We start from the raw sequence: 19706 nt of genomic DNA on the forward strand, positions 1-19706 counted from the left end.
CGTTTAAGTTTTTTTTTTTTTTTTTTTTTTTTTTTTTTGGGTGCTGGGGATCGAACCCAGGGCCTTGTGCTTACAAGGCAAGCACTCTACCAACTGAGCTATCTCCCCCCTGCCCCCTCGTTTTTTCAAGTTTTATTTATCATATAGAATGATACTGAGAGAGTTTCTAAGCATGAAAAAACGTAATAGATGAATAGTCAAATGAGAATAGGTTGTTCATGTGATTATGATTACTTTTGAGGGATTTTCATGAAAATATTCAGAAATGTTTCATGAAAAGTTTCAGATAGAGTGTAATATATAAACAAAGTGGGTTATACCAAAACATTACATTTTAAGTCAATGAAAAGCAACCTGGGCTCTAATAAAAAATTTTAAAAAAGAATCCTAAAGGAGGGATTTAGATAAAACCACAGGCCCTATTTTCTGGATATTGGGAAAATTGCTAAACAGCCAGTCTTTTCAGATCATTTCAAAAACTCTTTAGGGAATAACAAATGAAACTTGATTTAATTGGAAAAAACTGCATAAGAAAACAGAATCAGATCCTAAATCAATGTTTTTGAAAGGTAGAGACTTGAGATAATATTTACAGAAATACCAATATGCTGGTATAGATATTTATGAAAGAAATCAGGGAAGTTGTTTATATTACAACATTAATGCCTACTTTACAAAGGGACTCCAACTGAGTTGATTTAAAGGAGTTTTCAAGGAACAGTTAAATATAAAAAAATATTATTTTATTTGACTTAAAATGGTGTCAATAATTATAAGGAAATTACATGTCTATATCTAATGTAAATCTTAAAGTCTTAGTTTGTCATGAAAAAATTATATCTCAAAATTTAAATTTGAAAATGCTCTAGGAATTATCCATTTTTCTTAATATGTATTTATTTCAAGTGAAGTTTAAAATAATATTTTGAAAAAATCAATATAGACTCATATAAATTTGAATATAATTAGTCCTTTTTCCCTAATGTCTTTTTTTGTTTTGTACTGGGGATTGAACTCAAGGGGCACTTAACCAATGAGCCACATCCACAGCCTTTATTAATGTTTCATTTATTTATTTTTTAATTAAAATTTTTTTATTAAAATTTTTATTTTTACAGACTGCATTTTGATATATCCTACATAAATGGGTTACAACTTTTCATTTCTATGGTTGTATACAATGTAGATTCACACCATTCCTGTAATCATAAATATACATAGGGTAATACTGTCTGTTTCATTCTGCTATCTTTCCATCCACCACCTCCTCCCAACCCCATTTTCCTCTACACCATCCAAAGTTCCTTCATTCTTCTCTTCCCCCTGCCACCTCCCTCATTATATCCACTTATCAGAGAAAACATTCAGCCTTTGGTTTCTTGGGCTTGGCCTGTTTCACTTAGCATAATTTTATTCTTCTTTATGGCTGAGTAATATTCCATCGTGTATATATACCACAGTTTATCCATTCATCAATTGAAGGGCATCTAGGTTGGTTCCACAATCTAGCTATTGTGAATTGGGCTGCTATGAACACTGATGTGGCTGCATCACTGTAGTATGCTGATTTTAAGTCCTCTGGGTATAAACCAAGGAGTGGGATAAACAGGGTCAAATGGTGGGTCCATTCCAAGTTTTCTGAGGAATCTCTACACTGCTTTCCAGAGTGGCTGCACCAATTTGCAACTCCATCAGCAACGTATGAGTGTGCCTTTTTCCCCACATCCATGCCAACACTTATTATTGCTTGTGTTCTTGATAATAACATTCTAATTGGAGTTAGATGAAATCTTAGGGTAGTGTTAATTTGTATTTCTCTAATTACTAGGGATGATGAGCACCTTTTCATATATTTGTTGATCACCTGTATATTTTCTGTAAAGTGTCTGCCCAGTTTATTAGTCCATTTATTGATTGGTTTCTTTTGTATTTTGGGTGTAAAGTTTTTTAAGTTCTTTATAAACTTTGGATATTAGTGCTCTGTCTGATGTGTGTGTAGAAAAGAATTTCTCCCACTCTGTAGGCTCTCTTTTCACATTATTGATTGTTTCCTTTTCTGAGAAAAAGCTTTTTAGTTTGAATCTATCCCATTTATTGATTCTTTTTTTTTTTTTTTTCATTTATTGATTCTTGCATTTATTTCTTGCACTATGGGGGTTTTGTTAAGGAAGTCTGATCCTAAGCCAACGTGATGGAGATTCAGGCCTACTCTTTTTCTATTTGGTGAAGGGTCTCGGGTCTAATTCCTAGATCCTTGATCCATTTTGAGTTGAGTTTTGTACAGGGTGAGAGATAGGGGTTTAATTTCATTTTACTACATATGGATTTCCAGTTTTGCCAGCACCATTTGTTGAAGAGGCTATCTTTTCTCCATTGTAAGTTTTTGGCACCTTTGTCTAGTATGAGATAACTGTACTTATGTGGGTATGTCTCCATGTCTTCTATCTTGTACCATTGATCTACTTGTCTATTTTGGTGCCAATATTGTGCCGTTTTTGTTACTATTGCTTTACAGTAGAGTTTAAGGTCTGATATTGTGATACCTCCTGCATCACTCTTCCTGCCCAGGATTGCTTTGGCTATTCTGGGTGTTAATGTTTTATTTTGAGATGTGGTCTCACTAAGTCCTTAGGGCCTCATTAAGTTGACGAGATCAACTTGCAATCCTCCTGCCTCAGCCTTCTGAGTTCCTGGGATTACAGGTGAACAGCTACTGCACCCAGCTTCCTAAAGACTTTAAAGATCACTATTTTGATTCCTGTATTTACAACAATCTCAGTGTATTCAGACTCCTGACTTGAGTGGCTACAGTTCTAGCATTTTCCAGGCTGAGGGAAGAGGGTGCCGTGAGTCCAGGAGTTTGAGACCAGCCTGAACAACAGAGCAAGATGCCCACTCAACAAAGCAAAACAAAAAGCCCTGGGTTTGAGCCAGGCATGGCGGTGCATGTCTGTAGTCCTAGTTGTTCCAGAGGCAGAGGCAGGAGGATTGCAAATTCAAGGCCAGCCTCAGCAATTTAGCAAGCTCCTGTCTCAAAGTAAATATTATTGAAAAGAAGAAAAGAAAGGAAGAAAGAAAGGAAGAAAGAAAGAAAGAAAGAAAGAAAGAGAGGAAGAGAGAGAGGGAGGGAGGGAGGAAGGAAGGAAGGAAGGAAAAGAGAAAAAAAGGAAGTGTTGGGAATGTGGTTCAGTGATACAGTCCGGAGTTCTCTGAAGACCCTGGGTTCAATACCTAGCACCACAAAACAACAACAAAGTCAAAACTATAAAACAAACAAATATTAGCTTGATTTTTCTTTTTTTAAAAAATATTTTGATTAGTTGTTGATGTAATTTTATTATATATTTATTTGTATGCAGTGCTAAGAATTGAACCCAGTGCCTCATACATGCAAGGCAAGTGCTCTACCACCAAGCAACAATTCCAGCCCTGTGATTGTTCTTTTTACTACTAACTTCCACAGGTGGTATTATTAAATGACTGATATGTGTTTGTTCATATGGAACCTTTTTTTTTTTTTTTTTTGTACTGGGCATTGAATGCAGGGGCACTAGACTACTGAGCCACATCCCCAGAGCTATTTTGTATTTTTAGAGACAGGGTTTTGCTGAGTTACTCAGTGCCTGGCTTTTGCTGAGGCTGGGCTTTGAATTTACCATCCTCCTATTTTAGCTTCTTGAGCTGCTGGGATTACAGGCATGCACCAACCTGCCTGTGGGGACTTTTGTCTTTTAAACAATGCTAAATGAGTGACAGTATCAAAGTGTTACATTAAGATTTGTTAACTCAAAAAGCAGAATTAGACATTGAATATTCACTTACTATTTAAGGTTGCTTTTCAGGTCTACACTGATAATTTTTTATCCTTGTCTTAAAAAGTTAAAGTAACTGAGAAGTAGATTTCACAGATCACTTGAATACATACTTCAGGATAGAACTGAGAAAAAAAAAAAACTTATTTCATTTTACTCAGTTCAATCAAGTGATCATATTAAAGTACATTTGAAAATTTAACTGATTAACTTTTCTTTCTTTTTTAAATTTAATTTTGCAGAGTGGGGATTGAAACCAGGAACGTTTTACCACCATGTTATATCCCCATCTCTTTAGATTTCATTTTGAGACAGGAGCTCACTAAATTGCCCAGGCTTATCTCAAATTTGTCATCCTTCTGCTCAGCCTCCCAAATAGCTGGGATTACAGGTGTGCACCACCAGCATCAGGTCAAACTGATTTAAAAAAAATAAACTGATGGCTATTTTGACCTGTATAGGCATAATTATATGATGCAATGTTACAAATATGGCAACTTTTGATCTAGAGATGGGTCAAATTTGAAATTCTAAAATTGATTTTGGGAAAGGTAATCCTTTTAAAACAGAGGTTGAGAGATATGAATAACTATTCTAAAGTTGAATTCAGGTACATTATAGGTCTTTTAAAGATGTAATTTGTGGGTTGGGGTTGTAGCTCAGTGGTAAAGTGCTTGCCTAGCATGTGTGAGGCACTGGGGTTCCATTCTCATATAAATAAATAAAAATAAAGGTCAATGGACAAATAAAAAATATTTTTAAAAGATGTATTTTGTAGCATAAAAGCATAAAAGTCAAGATCATTTTGTTTAAACCTGTATAAGCATTGTTTAACTGCAATATTTTCCCTTAAGTAATAATTATTTTATCAGTTGGATAACATGGAATTTTTATCCGTGTTATATTTACCTGGTTCCTGTTAAAAAAAAAAAAAAAGCAGGAGATATATTTGATCATAGGATTTAAAAAGCTGTTATTAGTTGAGTGTGATGACACATGCCTGTAATCCCAGCAACTTGGGAGGCTAACGTAGGAAGATCACAAATTTGAGGCCAGCCTCATCACTTTATTGAGGCCCTAAGCAATTTAGTGAGAACTTGTCTCAAAAAAATAAAAAGGGGGCTGGGGAGATAGCTCAGTTGGTAAAGTGCTTGCCTTGCAAGCATGAGGCCCTGGGTTCGGTCCCCAGCACCGCCAAAAATAAATAAATAAATAAATAAATAAATAAATAAATAAAAAGGATTGAATAAGGTTCAGTGGTAAAGGGCCCCTGGGTCAAATCCCAAGTAACAAACAAACAAAAAACCAAAAGTCAAGTATCAACATAAAATAGCCTGTAGATACTATAAATAATTTTGGTCATTTTGATTCTCTGGTCCTTTAACAGCTAAAATAAGAAAAATCTATCTCACTGATTTTCTTGAAAGGCAGAAATATGTATTTTTTGCAATGGCATCTAGATATCACAACTTCTTGGATGATAAATGTCTCTAACAGGAATGAAATCCTAAGGGACTATTTATTATCTTATTCTTAGTCATAAGCTTATATAGTACAACAGTGCTTGTTGACAGTTGTTAGTTTTAGGTGTTTTTTTTAAACATAGTTTTTAGGATAAAAGGCGATGTAAAGGGATTTAAAGGACAGAATTGCATACAGTTCTTGTAATTCTTCTATGGACAAGGAATAAAGGAAAGACTATGTGGTAGACTGAATAAAGTCCCCTCAAATATGTCCAAGTCTTAACCTCCAGGCCCTGTGAATATGTTACTTTATATGGAAAAAAGGACTTTTGGAGATGTGCTTAAGGATCCTGGGATGGAGAGATTATATTTTATGGGCCCCAAATGATCACAAGGTTTCTTTTTTTCTTTTTTTTCTTTTTTTTTGGTGCTGGGGATCGAACCCAGGGCCTTGTGCTTGCAAGGCAAGCACTCTACCGACTGAGCTATCTCCCCAGCCCCACAAGGTTTCTTTTAAGAAGAAGGCAGGAGGGTCAAAATAAGAGAGATAGCGATTAGAAGATGCATTCTGCTGATTTTGAAAATGAAGAATGGTGCCATGAACCAAGGAATGTTGGAGGCTTCTAGAAGGCAGAAAAGGCAAGAAAAAGGATTCTCCTTTGGACCCTCTGGAAGAATGCAGCCCTGCCAATACCTTAGTTTTAAGACTTCTGACCTTTGGTACTCGGAGAGAATAAATTTGTATTATTTAAGCCACCAAGTTTATGATAATTTGTCACAGCAGCAACAGGCACTAATACAGGCAACAATTTGTTTTAGTGCATTATTTATCAAATGAATTGTCACATGATCACAATGGTTCAAAGATGACCTCCTAGAAAATAAAAGGGAAGCCCCCAACAACATAGTTATTTCTAAAAAGACATTTCTTTGTATTTGTTTGCAGATATGATCTCTCAAATAGAGGTACCTATGAGAATTCATGAAGAAGTACTTTTTGAAACCTCATTTTCTGAAAATGATGAAAAATCAAAACCATTAGTAGACTTTGAAGAGTCTGCTCAGGTGGAAATAGACAGATCTGTGGAAAATACCCTGCTAAACAGCCAGATGGTTTCAACTGATAACTCTTTGTCTTCTCAAAATTACATTCCTCCAAATGGTAAGAAACAGGTTATTGTTTTCTAATTTCTCAGTTAAGAAAGAAATTAGGATCAGCAGTTGTATGTCAAATATTAACATTTTTATTTATAAATCAACAGAAGATGCTACTGAGTTTCAGATTCTGAAATACTTATTTCAAATTGATGTTTATGAGTTCATGAATTCTGCATTTTCACTGGTCACAATTTTTACAGAAAGGGTAAGTTGGCCTTTTAAATCTTTCAAAATAATTTTATCTATTTTACTAAATATAGGAGTAGCTTTGAAATATGTTTGAGTGAATCTTTCTTATACAAACTTTATATAATGTCTGTTTTTCCATGTAAGAATCTTTTTACTTGAAGGTTTTGTTGCAAAGATGCTGTTAAGGATTTTTAAAAAACATTTCTTAAGCTTTGCTGATCTTTTTAAAAAATTTTTAGTTGTAGATGGACACAATACCTTTATTTGATTTATTTATTTTCATGTGGTACTGAGGATAGAACCGAGTGCCTCACACGTGCTAGGTGAGCGCTCTACCACTGAGTCACAACCCCAGCCCCAAGCTTTGCTGATCTTGACCATATTTTTCCTCTTTCTTTTTTTCAAATTAGGGAAAATTACACTAAATGAGTTAAATCAGAAATAATACTAACTAAAAATAATTTTCAGCACATAATTATTATCCAAATGATAGTTGTGACCTCCGAGTGGTGTAACATGAGAGTACAAAAGCAACTAATATTTTAAAATTTCACCAACCTGTAATTATTCCAAATTCTGTTCACTTTTTTATTTTTTAGTTGTAGATGAACACAATGCTTTTATTTTTTATTTTTATGTGGTGCTAAGGATTGAACCCAGTGCTTCACATGTGCTAGATGGGCACATTACCACTTAGTCACAAACTCAGCCTCTCTGTTCATTTTTTTATTACAAATCTTAGTATTGAAAAAGTACTCAGCTGTAGTATTTGCACATAGTACTTTTATAAATTTTAGTTCCTTTTCTCATCCTCTGCTACTATATATATATATATATAATTGAAGCATTTTTATTTTCTCATTATAAGAAGAAATTGAACAGTGGTTGTGTTCAAAGAGCTCATTCGAGGACACAGATAAGGAAAAGGATAATTGTAATATAGTGCTATAATAGTCATAGAGTACTGTCTATCTATCTATCTATCTATCTATCTATCTATCTATCTATCTATCCGTCTATCTAGATTTGATAGGTAGTAGTAGGTAGAGAAGGTGGGGAGGAGACTAGGAACGTGACCAGAGGAGATCATTTGAGCTGCTCTTGAATAAAGAGTAGTTAGCCAAATTTGAAAGTATGGGTATTCTAAGTTGAGAAGGAGTATTTTTAAAAGTTCAGAAGTGAGAGAGAACATAACTCCCTCCCACTCCCCATCCCCCTCCAGTTCTCTGGGGACTGGGCTCAGGAATGCCTTACCACCTAGTTACATCCTCAGCCCTTTTCATTTTTTATTTTTGAGACAGGGTCTTACTAAATGCCAAGATTGAATGCCAGCTTATGATCCTTCTGCCTCAGCCTCCTGAGTAGCTGGGATTATGGTGTGCACCACAAATTGAGCATGGCATTTTTGAGAACTATAAACAGTTCAGTCTGACTGAGCATAGGGTGAGACTGAAAATTTATATAGGGATAAAATCAAGAGTTTTTTTTTTTTTTTTTTTTTTTTTTTTTTAACAAACCAGGGGTTCTTTATCATTGAGCTGTGTCCCCAAGCTTTTTTATTTTCTGAGACAGGGTTTTGCTAAGTTGCCCAGTTTATCCTTGAACTTTGTATTTTCTTGCCTCACCCTCCTGAATAGCTGAGATTACAGGCATGAACTACCATGACCAGCTCAAGAATAACTTTACATGTTATAACAGCAATTCAATTCCATCCCCATTTTTCATTTTTTTAATCCCAATTTGTAATGCTGGCAAATATTTGCTCAAATAAAATACTATCGAGATCAGACTAAATATTTTGTGAATTGTATTTGGCTCATTAGCCACATTTTTAAACCTTGGCCTTTTATCTGATGGTGGTTGCTGAAATGATTGGAAGGGTAGTATGGATAGATATTTTTTAGGTAGGATTCATTGGATTTAATGACTGATTGAATGAATCAAGGAGAATTAAAGGGAAAGTGAGGCTAACTGTAACTAGGTTTCTAGATAGGGTGACCAGGCAGATTGATGGTGGTGCCAATAAATGTGATGAATCTTTGTGAAGACTGGACTTAATGATACACATTGCTTTCAGAGTTCTCTTCTCATTTAATATTTCTTCTAAGTTCCAGAGAGTGGACATTATATAATAAATAACTTCAGAGAAACAATTAATTTGCTCTGTATGATTTGGTCTTGAAGGTATTGATTAACAATTTTAGTCAGAAATCTTCATATTAGGAGAAAAGAAAAATCAATAATAATGATAATTATAAAGATAGTCTTAATAAGATGGATGTGGTGGTGCAACTCAGCAACTCAGGAGGCTGTGGCAGGAGGATTGCAAGTTTGAAGCCAACTTCAGCACCTATAGAGACCCTGCCTCAAAATAAAAAATTTAGAAACAGGGACAGGGATATAACTCAGTGGTAAAGCTCACCTGGGTTCAATTCCTAGACAAAAAAAAAAAAAAAAAAAAGTCATAATAAAACCTTAAACTCAAAATAGAATTAATTAATTAACACACTTATTGGTGTATCCTGATTTCCCATCTCTTAACCCTCTCTATCACAAATTATACCAGTGAATTTATGGAATTGAAAAAATAATATATTAATGAGGACATGATAGTTGCCTCTCTGTAAAAGTGCTTTTTATTATGGTCTATTCAAAGTATGCTTCTTTTGTGGACTTGATAACTACAGTCAAATATATGTTACTTGAATCATTTTGGTTGAAATTCTTTAGACATAAAAATATTGAATTTAAATTTGTTTAATTATCTTGTGATCTTGGAAAGTCATTCTGGGGGAAGGAGTCTTAAAACTCTAATATTAGAAGCAGAGACTAGGATCACAGGTTGCTGGTTAAAATTGGCTTATGTATTGTTTAAGAAAATTAAGATTAGTTGTCAACTGCTAATAGGTGAGTTCATTTAAAAAATCAGACTCTTTGGGTTTTCTTGAAAAAGCTGAAGACCAACAGAAATTCGCCCATTTTCTTTGCAGGTGTACCTGGGATTGAACTCAGGGTCACTCAACCACTGAGCCACATCCCCAGCCCTGTTTTGTATGTTATTTAGAGACAGGGTCTCACTGAGTTGTTTAGTGCCTCGATGTAGCTAAGGCTGGCTTTGAACTTGCAATCATCCAGCCTCGACCTCCTGAGCTGCTGGGATTACAGGCATGCACCACTTTGCCCAGTTAAATCTACCATTCTTATACAGCAACAAAGTTCAAGCAGTACTGCTTACTTATGTAGATATGTACTCTTCCTACATTTATTTCAACTGTTTGACTTCCATATGGCTTTAAGTTCATAATCTTTACACTAAATCTTCTGAAGAGTTCCTGCCAAATCTAGAATCTAACAATCTGAATGCATCTATTAAGCAACCATAATATAGACTTGAATAGATGCAATAAATGGAAAATTTGAGTTATTTTCCAGTTAAATTTAAGTGAAAGGGTTCTTTTATTCTTACCTAAATGTTTTAGGCAATTGTTTCAATTTGCTGGTAATTTCAGGTAGATTTTGTACAGAACATGCTTTCTTTGTATCATTCAGGTAATAGCCATAAACACTACTTTTTACATTTATTTTATAATTCAGGAAACTATTAGAGTTCTAACATTTATATACTCCTAAAGAGCAATCTTCATTTGTAGTTAGAATAAACAATGGAAATTAGTCAGCTCTTGTTCAACAGGTAGATCCTGATTTACTCTTCTGAGAACAATCTTACATCATTAATACAGAGAATCCCAAGGTGGATCAACAGTTTTGTTTGATTTTCTTCCAAAGGCCTAGATCTTATGTCCTGTGATACTGTCTACTGTCTGTTTAATTAAGTGGGAGCAACTAGTGCTTAGAGCATTGTCGGGGCCCCTCATCAGGGAAATGGGTTTCTAGGTTGTGGAGGAAGTTTACTGGTTAGTATGTTTCCAGTGGTTTTGGATATTTCCCAGCAGCTGTTGCACACATAAATATTTGTTGCCCATTTCCTTTAATGTAGGTCCTATATAAGCCCATAGCTTCTTATGGAGCACAATTTTTGAATATTTTTAACATGATAGAAAATATATACTCTACATGAATAGGCTACAGAATAAAATACTCAATTTAGTTGTTAGTAAAATTAGGGATTTTCTTTCAAACTGTAGATTTTAAGAGGGTAGCAGTATGTGTGATATTAAAAGAAAAAAAGTGTATGTTGTGAGGTCCATGAAATTGGATTATAGGTTGGTAGTCACAACTCCACCTGTAGCACCCCTTTAGCACACAAGTGTCAAAACAGGATCAGTCAGTGTGGAAACAGAAGAGTGCAGGACATATTAGAATCTGAAATCTTTCTCCAGGATATGAGGTGCTTAGAAGACCTTTATTTACATCAAAGGTTATCTTAACATGAGCCATTTAAGGAATGGAATTGAAAGATCTGGAGGAAGAGGTAAGTTAAGCATACAGAAAAGAAACTGGGTTTCGAATCCTGCATTGAGTTTGCTAAAATTTACAATGTTTTTGCTATGGGATAAGATTATATTTTCTTCTTCTTTTTTTAGTATTTCACTTTCTCTTTTGTCCCTAATCTGTTTTTCCTATTTGGAATGGTTAATTTGAAAATTGGAAATGGGCACAGACTAATTTAGGGAGGGCAAAGGGATTATTATTATTATTTACAAGTCCTTAAAGTTGGAAATGTGCAGACTCATTAAAGAATTTTTATGAAGTAATGCAATGTTCTAATTGAGAAATACATTGTTCTAAGAGTTTTAGAACAGTGTTCTAAGAATCTTTGAAATTCTAAAGATAAAATTTTTATGATGCTTCTGCTCTGACAAGCTACTCACATAATTTAATTTCAATACACACTATATCCAACACGTATGAAGGGTTTGTAATTCCTGAAAAATAATTATTAAGCAATTTCTGCTACTCTCTGATATTGGAAGTTCCTGAAACTCACCAGGCTGATGTGGCAAAAGAGAGAGAGAGACAGCAATTTGAATTCTTAAAAACTAGGCCCCATTTTGGGTCTTGAAAATCAGTTAACTTTGACATTTATTTTATTTTATTTTATGGTATTGCAGTTCTGTTGCTACAAGAACTTACACTTGGAAATTTACTAAGGATCTAAGATTTTGTCAATCTATTATGTTCTTTGGGGTGATTTGTTCGGGTATAAGTATCTGCTCCTTTTTCAGTTGCTTCCCTGAAGACTTGAGTTAGAAGGTGGAATTTAATGAGAATGATTACACTCCTAAGAGGGTCCTATGTGTTGGGATGGGTTGTCCTTTACACCTGTTACCTAAATCGTCTTCTACAGACAGATCCATCTCTGGGCACTTTATTCAACGTCCCTAAAAATAGGGTCCTAAATTTAGAGGGCAAGTTGCTACTTTTAGCTCCTGTACTCAGAGGAAAACAGCACGCCATGGGCCAACGTCCACACGGGTTGATTTAGCACTTGGGTAACTAGGAGCTAATGGAGTTGAAGCCAGATCCGTCTAGCCAGCGCCGAGGTCACTGAGGGAAGTGACAGACCCCTGACACCCTCCACAGGGCAAAGGGGAGCCTACTGGTGTTTTCTTGGGTAGGAGAGGTTAAACTCAGATCAGGCCACAGCTGACCCGAGACGCTTTCCTAGCCGCAGTCCGAAGTCCAGACACCGTTGGCAAGACACCCCGGCGCGTGTACTGCAGGCCATTTTCTGACAGGAATGCAGGAGGCGGCGGGTTTCCTTGGGCCAGCGGGATCCCGCGGGGTACTACGCCGTCAGGACCTGTGGTGGGGGACAGATGGCAGGCTCGGGCGGAGCGGAGGAGAGCGCTGGGGGCTGGGGCTGGGGCTGGGGGCTGCGGCGGGGGCCGGCCCTGGGCCCTGGGCCGAGGGGCCGTCCGGTGCTCACCGGCCGGTCTGTGTTAAAAGTCTCTGAGAGAAGCCTCGCCGCCACCGCCACGGCAACCGAGGCCGACGCCCTGGCACAGCCCTGGTCTTGGAGCCTGTGCGGGCCACACCCCAGTGCAAGGCCTGAGACCGAATCCCCTTTTCCATTCCCTAGCCCTTGACTTGCAGAGCCCTTGGCCTCGCCAGGTAGAGCGCCGGCCCCTTTAAGAGCGAACAAACAGGACACGTCTACCAACCTCGCGCACGGAAGCAGGGGTAGTTTACCGTGGTGCGCGCCTCCCCGCCTCTCCTCAGCGGCCTGGCCGAAACCAATCCGAGGGGTGGGTGCTATGGAGAGGACGCGTGGCGGGCTCGAGCGGGACGGGCTTGAACCTGCGCTGCTTCAGCATGCACGGCGTAGCGAAGGGGCCGAGGCTGTTCCCGCAGGCAGTGTGAACACGGGAGGCCTGCGGGAGCCCGGGCCCGCGGCGCCCCCCGCAGCCGGCTCGAAGTGGTCTGCTCCGTTGCCGGGTGCAGGTTCGGGTTCCGGACCGAACGCTGAGTGTCCGCCGCCTGTTTGGCGTGGCTGGGCAGGCCGTGGTTGCGGCGGCAACAGCCAAAGCAGCCTTGGCGAGATGGAGGGGCCCAGGGCTGCCCCTCAGCCGTACTTGGGGCTGGTCCTGCAAGAAGTACGCAGGGTGAGTGGGCGCGATCGGGGTTACGTGGCCCAGGCAAAGCGGGGCCGCCGGGGAGCACAGCCGCTGACTTTGGCTTTGGGGTCGAAGCCGCGCTGGTCAGGGGTTCTGAAGCCTGTCCTCACCTGCCGCCGCCTGCGGCCTGGCTGGAGGCACTGGCCAGGTCAAGCTGCTTGGACGGTTTTTTTGTGTAGTATCAGGGGACCTGGAAATCAGGAAGGTGACGAAAGCATCCACGCTGCCGGACTTGCATAGGGGCAGTAAACGTTTTCCCCGATTCCCCAAATGAATTAGCTGTTCCGTTTTGTTATTTGTTTTGAGCAGGGGTCTTTGACACGTGATTCTTCCAACCGTAATAACCTTGGGGACCGATCCTCTGAAATGAGTTTTATATTGAGTGATGAAACTTCTCGTTATCTTGAACGGGAGTTGCGATTCTAATTCTGCGTTTTCTTTCAATATACAATGCCCGTTTGAGATGTTTTGCCATAAGCGAGATTGTTCCTTGCTTGTCTGTGTCTTCTTAACGTAAAAGGTCTAGGCATAGTAAATTCCCACTGTTCAGATTTTACTTTTTTCGGGTTCACTTTGTAATCAGGTTGCAGAGATTTTTCTCAAGTGTCTGCAGGTGTTTTTGTTGTCATGTTTAGGAACATTTATGTCGTTCTGTCTTAAAAAACTGCATTGTTTTTAAAAATACTTTTTAAATATTGTTGCAGTTATGATTGTTTTCTTGTTATGTGAATTAAAAGTATTGTTGCTATGCTTTTTGTTCATTTATTCAACTATAGTATATCTAGTGCACATATCTGAATGCAAAGGTCAGTTCTATGGAGCTTCTAAATGGGCTAATACATAGTTCTGGTCTTTAGCAGCATGCTGTATGTTAAAGGAGAGAAGACAAAAAATTAGTCCAGAGTAGAAGCTGATGAAGTGCTTACTGAAGCGTACGTACCAAGTGAGTGGTGGAATAGAGAACGTTTTCTTAAGTGGCTAGTAAAGTTTCCAGGCTGAGCAAATAGTTAAAGGAGAGGGGTCATAAAACAGTCAGGTGTGTGCAGAGAAGAAGGACCCTTATTACTTGGAGCATAAAGTGGGCTCAAGGTGTGATGGGCAATGATGCTTACTGGAAACAAGTAGGTTCCAAGTGCTACTGTAAGGTGCTCGAGAGCTGTTGAAGGCTTTTCAGTGTTTCGACTTTATATAGAGCTTCTCGATAAGTAGCATGTAGGTTAGATGTCAGTGGAACAAAACTCAAAACAGGATTTAAGGGTGAAGTGACAATGGTAGAGATAAGAGAATGGATGGAGAGATATTTAGAAGCTAAGAGCTAAAATGACTATGACCTTACTGATTAGATTGATTAGATGGTAAAAGCAGAAATCTAGAATGACTCCTAGGTTTTTGGCTATGGCAGTTTAAGTCATTTACTGAGATGGGGTTTATAAAGATGTTGTGGAGGAGAGATACTTTCAGATTGTACGTATTTCCCTTTCTTCACTTAAGAACAACCAATAATCAATACTTTTTTTTTTTGTTTGTTTGTTTTAACAAGACCCCAATGGAGAAAGAGAAGGAGAGGGGCTGTCAGGTTTTGTAGAATTTTCTTCTCTGATGATCATCTTCACCCATATGATTTTTTTTTCTTTTTTTTTTTTGTACCAGGGATTGAACCCAGGGGCACTTAACCACCAAGCCACATCCCCGCCCTTTTTATGTTTTATTTTGAGACAGGGTCTTGCTAAGTTGTTCAGGACCTCCCTAAGTTGCTGAGACTGGCTTTGAACTCACAGTCCTCCTGCCTCAGCCTCCTGAGTTGCTAGGATTACAGCAGGCGTGTGCCACCATACCTGGCTACCAATGTGATTTTTTTCTTTTCTTTTCTTTTTCTTTTTTGCTAAATGATGGAACTCTTATCACACTGGCCTGGGTGCTAGGAAGGCATAACATTGCTTTGATTTAATTTTCTTTCTAGTTTTTTTAAAACTTTTTTTTGGCGGTTAGGGGGTAGGTACTCTGGGGATTTAACCCAGGGGCAGTTTACCACTGACCTACATCCTTTTTATTTTTTATTTTGAGACAGAGTCTCACTAAGTTGCTTAGGGTCTCACTAAGTTGCTGAGGCTGGCCTTGAACTTGTGATCCTCCTGCCTCAGCTTCCTGAGTTCCTGGGATTATAGGCATGTGCAACTGCGCTTGGCACATTTAACTTTTTGAGGAACTGTTAAACTGTATTCCACAGAGGCTGCATCTTTTTACATCCCCATGAGCAGTTTATGAGAGTTCAATTTTCCATCCCCTAACATTTGTGTGTGTGTGTGCTTGTGTGTGTGTGTGTTTAAATAGCCATCCTGGGGAGTATACAGTGGTATCTTGTGTCTTTGGTTTGCATTCCCTAATAAATAAAGACGTTGAACATCTTTATATGTGCTTATTGGCTATTTGTATATATTTTCTTCAGAGAAATATCTGTTCATCTTTTAGTCTATTTAAACAAATGATTTGTGTTATTAAGTCATAAGAGTTCTTTATATATTTAGGTACTAGTCCCTTCTCAGATACATGATTTGCAAATATTTTCTTACTCTGTGTGTTCTCTTGATATGGTGTTCTTTGAAGCACTGAAGTTAAACTTTTTAAAAATATATATGTATATATTAATTGTTGAGCTACCTTTATTTTATTCATTTATTTATATGTGGTGCTGAGAGTTGAATCCAGTGCCTCACACGTGCAAGGCAAGTGCTCTACCACTGAGCCACAACCACAGCCCTCAAGTTTTAAGTTTTAATTAAGTTCAACTTGTTTATTTTTTCCTTGGTTGCTTGTGTTTTTTGTGTCATGTCTAAGAAACCGTTGCGTAAAACAAGGTCACAAATATTAATACCTGAATTAATTTTTGTAATAATTTGAATTAATTTTTGTAGTAGTGTAAAGTCTGAGTCCAAATTCATTCCTTGGAATATGGATATTGATTTATCCTAGTATGGTTTGTTAAAAGGACTGCTTGTTTCACATTGATTTGTTTTGATACTGTTGTTGAAAATAATTGACTGTGAATTTAAGGGTTTATTTCTGTACTCTAATTTCTGTTCCTTTGGTCTATGTGTTACATAGTTATGTCATTATCATAGTGTCTTTTAAATTTTTTCTGACATTGTCTTAATTATTGTAGCTTTTTAGTACATTTTGAAGTAGCGAAGTATGAGTCTGCCAACTTTATTTTTCTTTGTGAGTATTATTTTGGATGTTTGGGTTCCCTTGCATTTCTAAATGAATTTTATGATCAGCTCATCTATTTCTGCAAAAAAGGATGTTGGAATTTTAAAAGGGATTGCTTTGAATCTGTAAATCAAATTTGGTAAGTATTGCTTTCTTGACATTATTAAGTCTTCTAGTGCACAGACAGAGGGTATCTTTCCTTTATTTAGATTTAATTTTTTTCGACACTGTTTTGTAGTTTTCAATATTAGCTTCTTTTGTTAATTTTAGTTCTAATATCTTATTTTGGATGCTACTGAAATTGGAAGTGCTTTTTAAAATTTTCACGTTCAGGTTGCTTATTGCTGTTGGATAGAAATGAGACTGATTTTTCTATATTGATTTTGTTTCCTGTAATTTCACTGAGCTTCTTTATCAGCCTGAGTAGTTTTTTTTTTGTAGGTTCCGTAGAATTTTCTATATTAAGATTTTATCATCTTTGGGGCTGGGTTTGTGGCTCAGTGCTAGAGTGCTTGCCTTGCATGTGTGGGGCACTGGGTTCAATCCTCAGCACCACATAAAATAAATAAATAAAGGTCCATCAAGAACTAAAAAAATATTTAAAAAAAGATTTTATAATCTTCAGAGAGAATTTTTTCTTCCTTTCCAATCTGGATGCCTTTTATTTCTTTCTCTTGCCAAATTAACCTGCCCAGAACCTCCAGTAATACAATACAATTAATAATACAGTAATACAACCTGAAGAGATTACCCTCTTCAGGTTGTGGAAGCTCTCTTCATTCCTAGTTTGTTGAGTGTTTTGATCATGAATGGGAGTTTGATTTTGTCAAATGTTTTTTCAGAGTCTTTGGAGATGATCACGTGTTTTTTTCTTCATTCTATTACTGTGGCATATGACACTGATTTATATTTGTATTTTAAGCCAATTTTGAATTCCTGGGATAAAATCCTACTTGGTCATGGTGTATAATCCTTTTTTATATGTGCCGTATTAGATTTGCTAGTATTTTGTTGAATATCTTTGCATCTGTAGTAATAAGTTATATTGGGGGGGGTGTTTTCTTGTGATTTATTTCTGGCTTTTATATCACTTTCAATATTGACCTCATGGAGTAAGTTAGGAAGTGATCCCTCCTTTTCCATTTTTGGAATGAGTTTGAGAATGATCAATCAATGTTTATTTTTCTTTAAACTTTTGGTAAAATTCAATTGTGAAACCATCTGGTTCCAGTCTCTCCTTTGTTGGAAGTTTTTTTTTTTTAATTTTTTTTTTTTAAACAATCTATTTAATCAGATTTTCTATTTCTTTCTGAGTTAGTTTCGCCCCCTGTATTAGGAATTGAGCTCAGGATTGCTCTTACCTGGGTTGGCCCTGAACTTGGGATCCTATGGCCTCAGCTTATTACAGGCATGTGCCATTGTGCCTGGTTCTGAGTTAGTTTTGATTGTTTTTATGAATTTATCCATTTTATCTAAGTTATCTAATACATAGGCATATAGTTGTTAATATTCTGTTATAACCTTTTTAAAAAATAATTCTGTAATCTTATCTGTTCCCTTCTTTAATTTGAACCCCCCCCCCATGCTTTTTACCTCTTGCTTAACTTACTTAACAGTTTGTCCATTTTGTCAGTTTTTGCTTTTTAAAAAAAATAATATTTGGGTTCATTGATTTTTCTCTTGATTTTTCGTTCAATATTTAAAAAATTTTCTATTGTAGCATTTTATTATTCCTTTCCTCTTGCTTGCTTTGTATTTATTTTACTCTTGCTCGTTACATAGATGCTCTAACATTAAAACCACATCCTTAGGCTCTTCTTTTTTTTAGTTTCTTAAATTTGAAGGTTAGGCTATTGAGATTTCTTTTTTTAATATAGGCTTTTATAGCTATACATTTCTTTCTTAGATACTGCTTTAAATGCATCTTATAAGTTTTGCTATGTAGCATTTTTGTTTTTATTCATCTCAAAGTATTTTCTAATTTTCCCTTGTTATTTCTTCTTTAACCCATTTTAATTTTCACATATGTTTGAATTTACCAAGTATCCTCTGTTTCTGATTTATAATTTTATTTTTTATTTTTCCATTTTATTTTATTTTTTATTTTTATTTATTTATTTTTTTATAATTTTAATTCATTATGGCCAGAGAAGGTACTTTGCATGATTTCAGTGTCTTAAAACTTATTGAAGGCTGGGGTTGTAGCTCAGTGGTAAAGTGTTTGCCTAGATGCATGATGTTCTGGGTTCAATTCTCAACACTGCATTAAAAAAAAAAAAAAAAAAAAAGATCCATTGACAACTAAAAAAAAAAGATACTTAAAAAAACTTGAGACTTTTTTTTTTATAACTTGACTTGTGTCTTTTCTGAAGAAAAGAAAGTTACCTGTACATTTGAGAAGAATGTGATTTCTGGTATTGTTGGGTGGAGTATGCTTATTGTGTTAGATCTGGTTGGTTTATAGTGCTATTCCAGTTTGCTGTTTTCTTGCTGATCTACTGTCTACTTCTTTTCATTACTGAAATTCTTTTACTTAACTCATATATCATATATCTTTTAATCAAAAGTGCATCTTTTATAGAAAGCATATTTTTGGATAATTTTTTTCTTTCTGACAATCTTTGCCATTTAATTGGAGTTTTTAGTTCAGTTACATTTATTGTAATTACTGATATTTCTGCCATTTTGAGGCAGATAGATAGATCTCCCTTGTATAGGCAGGATAAAGCAGTAAGGGAGGGGAACATCATGCTAACCTGAAAGATACTGAGTCTGAAAGACATCCTGTAATTCGCTTCTCCCTGCTAGTGCCTTCTTCTGACCTAGGGTACCTGCTTCTGTTCCTCACAGCTGCAACCACAACAGTCCTTCCTTCGTTATCCCTAGTAGTGGCTAACCATAAGCAGACCCCTACCTGAAATGCTTCCTTTTTCTAATAGACATGTCAAAAACCACTAGGTGAGACCTGTCCTGTTAATGATTTAAATAAGGGATCGAAATTATTCACTTCTGATTGGCTTCCCTCACCCTACCAATCACCTGTGCTGGGCCATCACATATGGTTTTAAAAAACCCCTAGACAACAGACCCATTAACATTCCTCTCTTGTGGGGAAAGAGATCCCTCCCCTTATATCTTTCTGTTATTCTAATAAATCCTGTTACTTTGCTCTTAACTCTTGTGTCCATGGATTTCATTTCTCGAATTCATGAGACAGAGAACCCAACTGCCTACAGTTTTCTCATTTGCTGAATTATAAGAGTCAATTTGGATTAATGCAACCTACTTCAAAATGTTTC

The 19706-nt window shown here is 36.8% G+C and overlaps 1 protein-coding gene across 1 annotated transcript in view; it reads left to right on the plus strand.

Moving 5' to 3' along the window:
* Mia2 (MIA SH3 domain ER export factor 2) overlaps window positions 1-19706 on the plus strand; it is a 106091-nt gene that overhangs the window by 16447 nt on the left and 69938 nt on the right. The window contains 2 exon segments of the mRNA XM_047538624.1: window positions 6222-6437; window positions 6538-6638. Of these exon segments, the coding sequence (XP_047394580.1) occupies window positions 6222-6437; window positions 6538-6638 (317 nt within the window).

The sequence above is a fragment of the Sciurus carolinensis genome, chromosome 2 (genome assembly GCF_902686445.1).
Source record: "Sciurus carolinensis chromosome 2, mSciCar1.2, whole genome shotgun sequence".
Taxonomy (NCBI): Eukaryota; Metazoa; Chordata; class Mammalia; order Rodentia; family Sciuridae; genus Sciurus; species Sciurus carolinensis.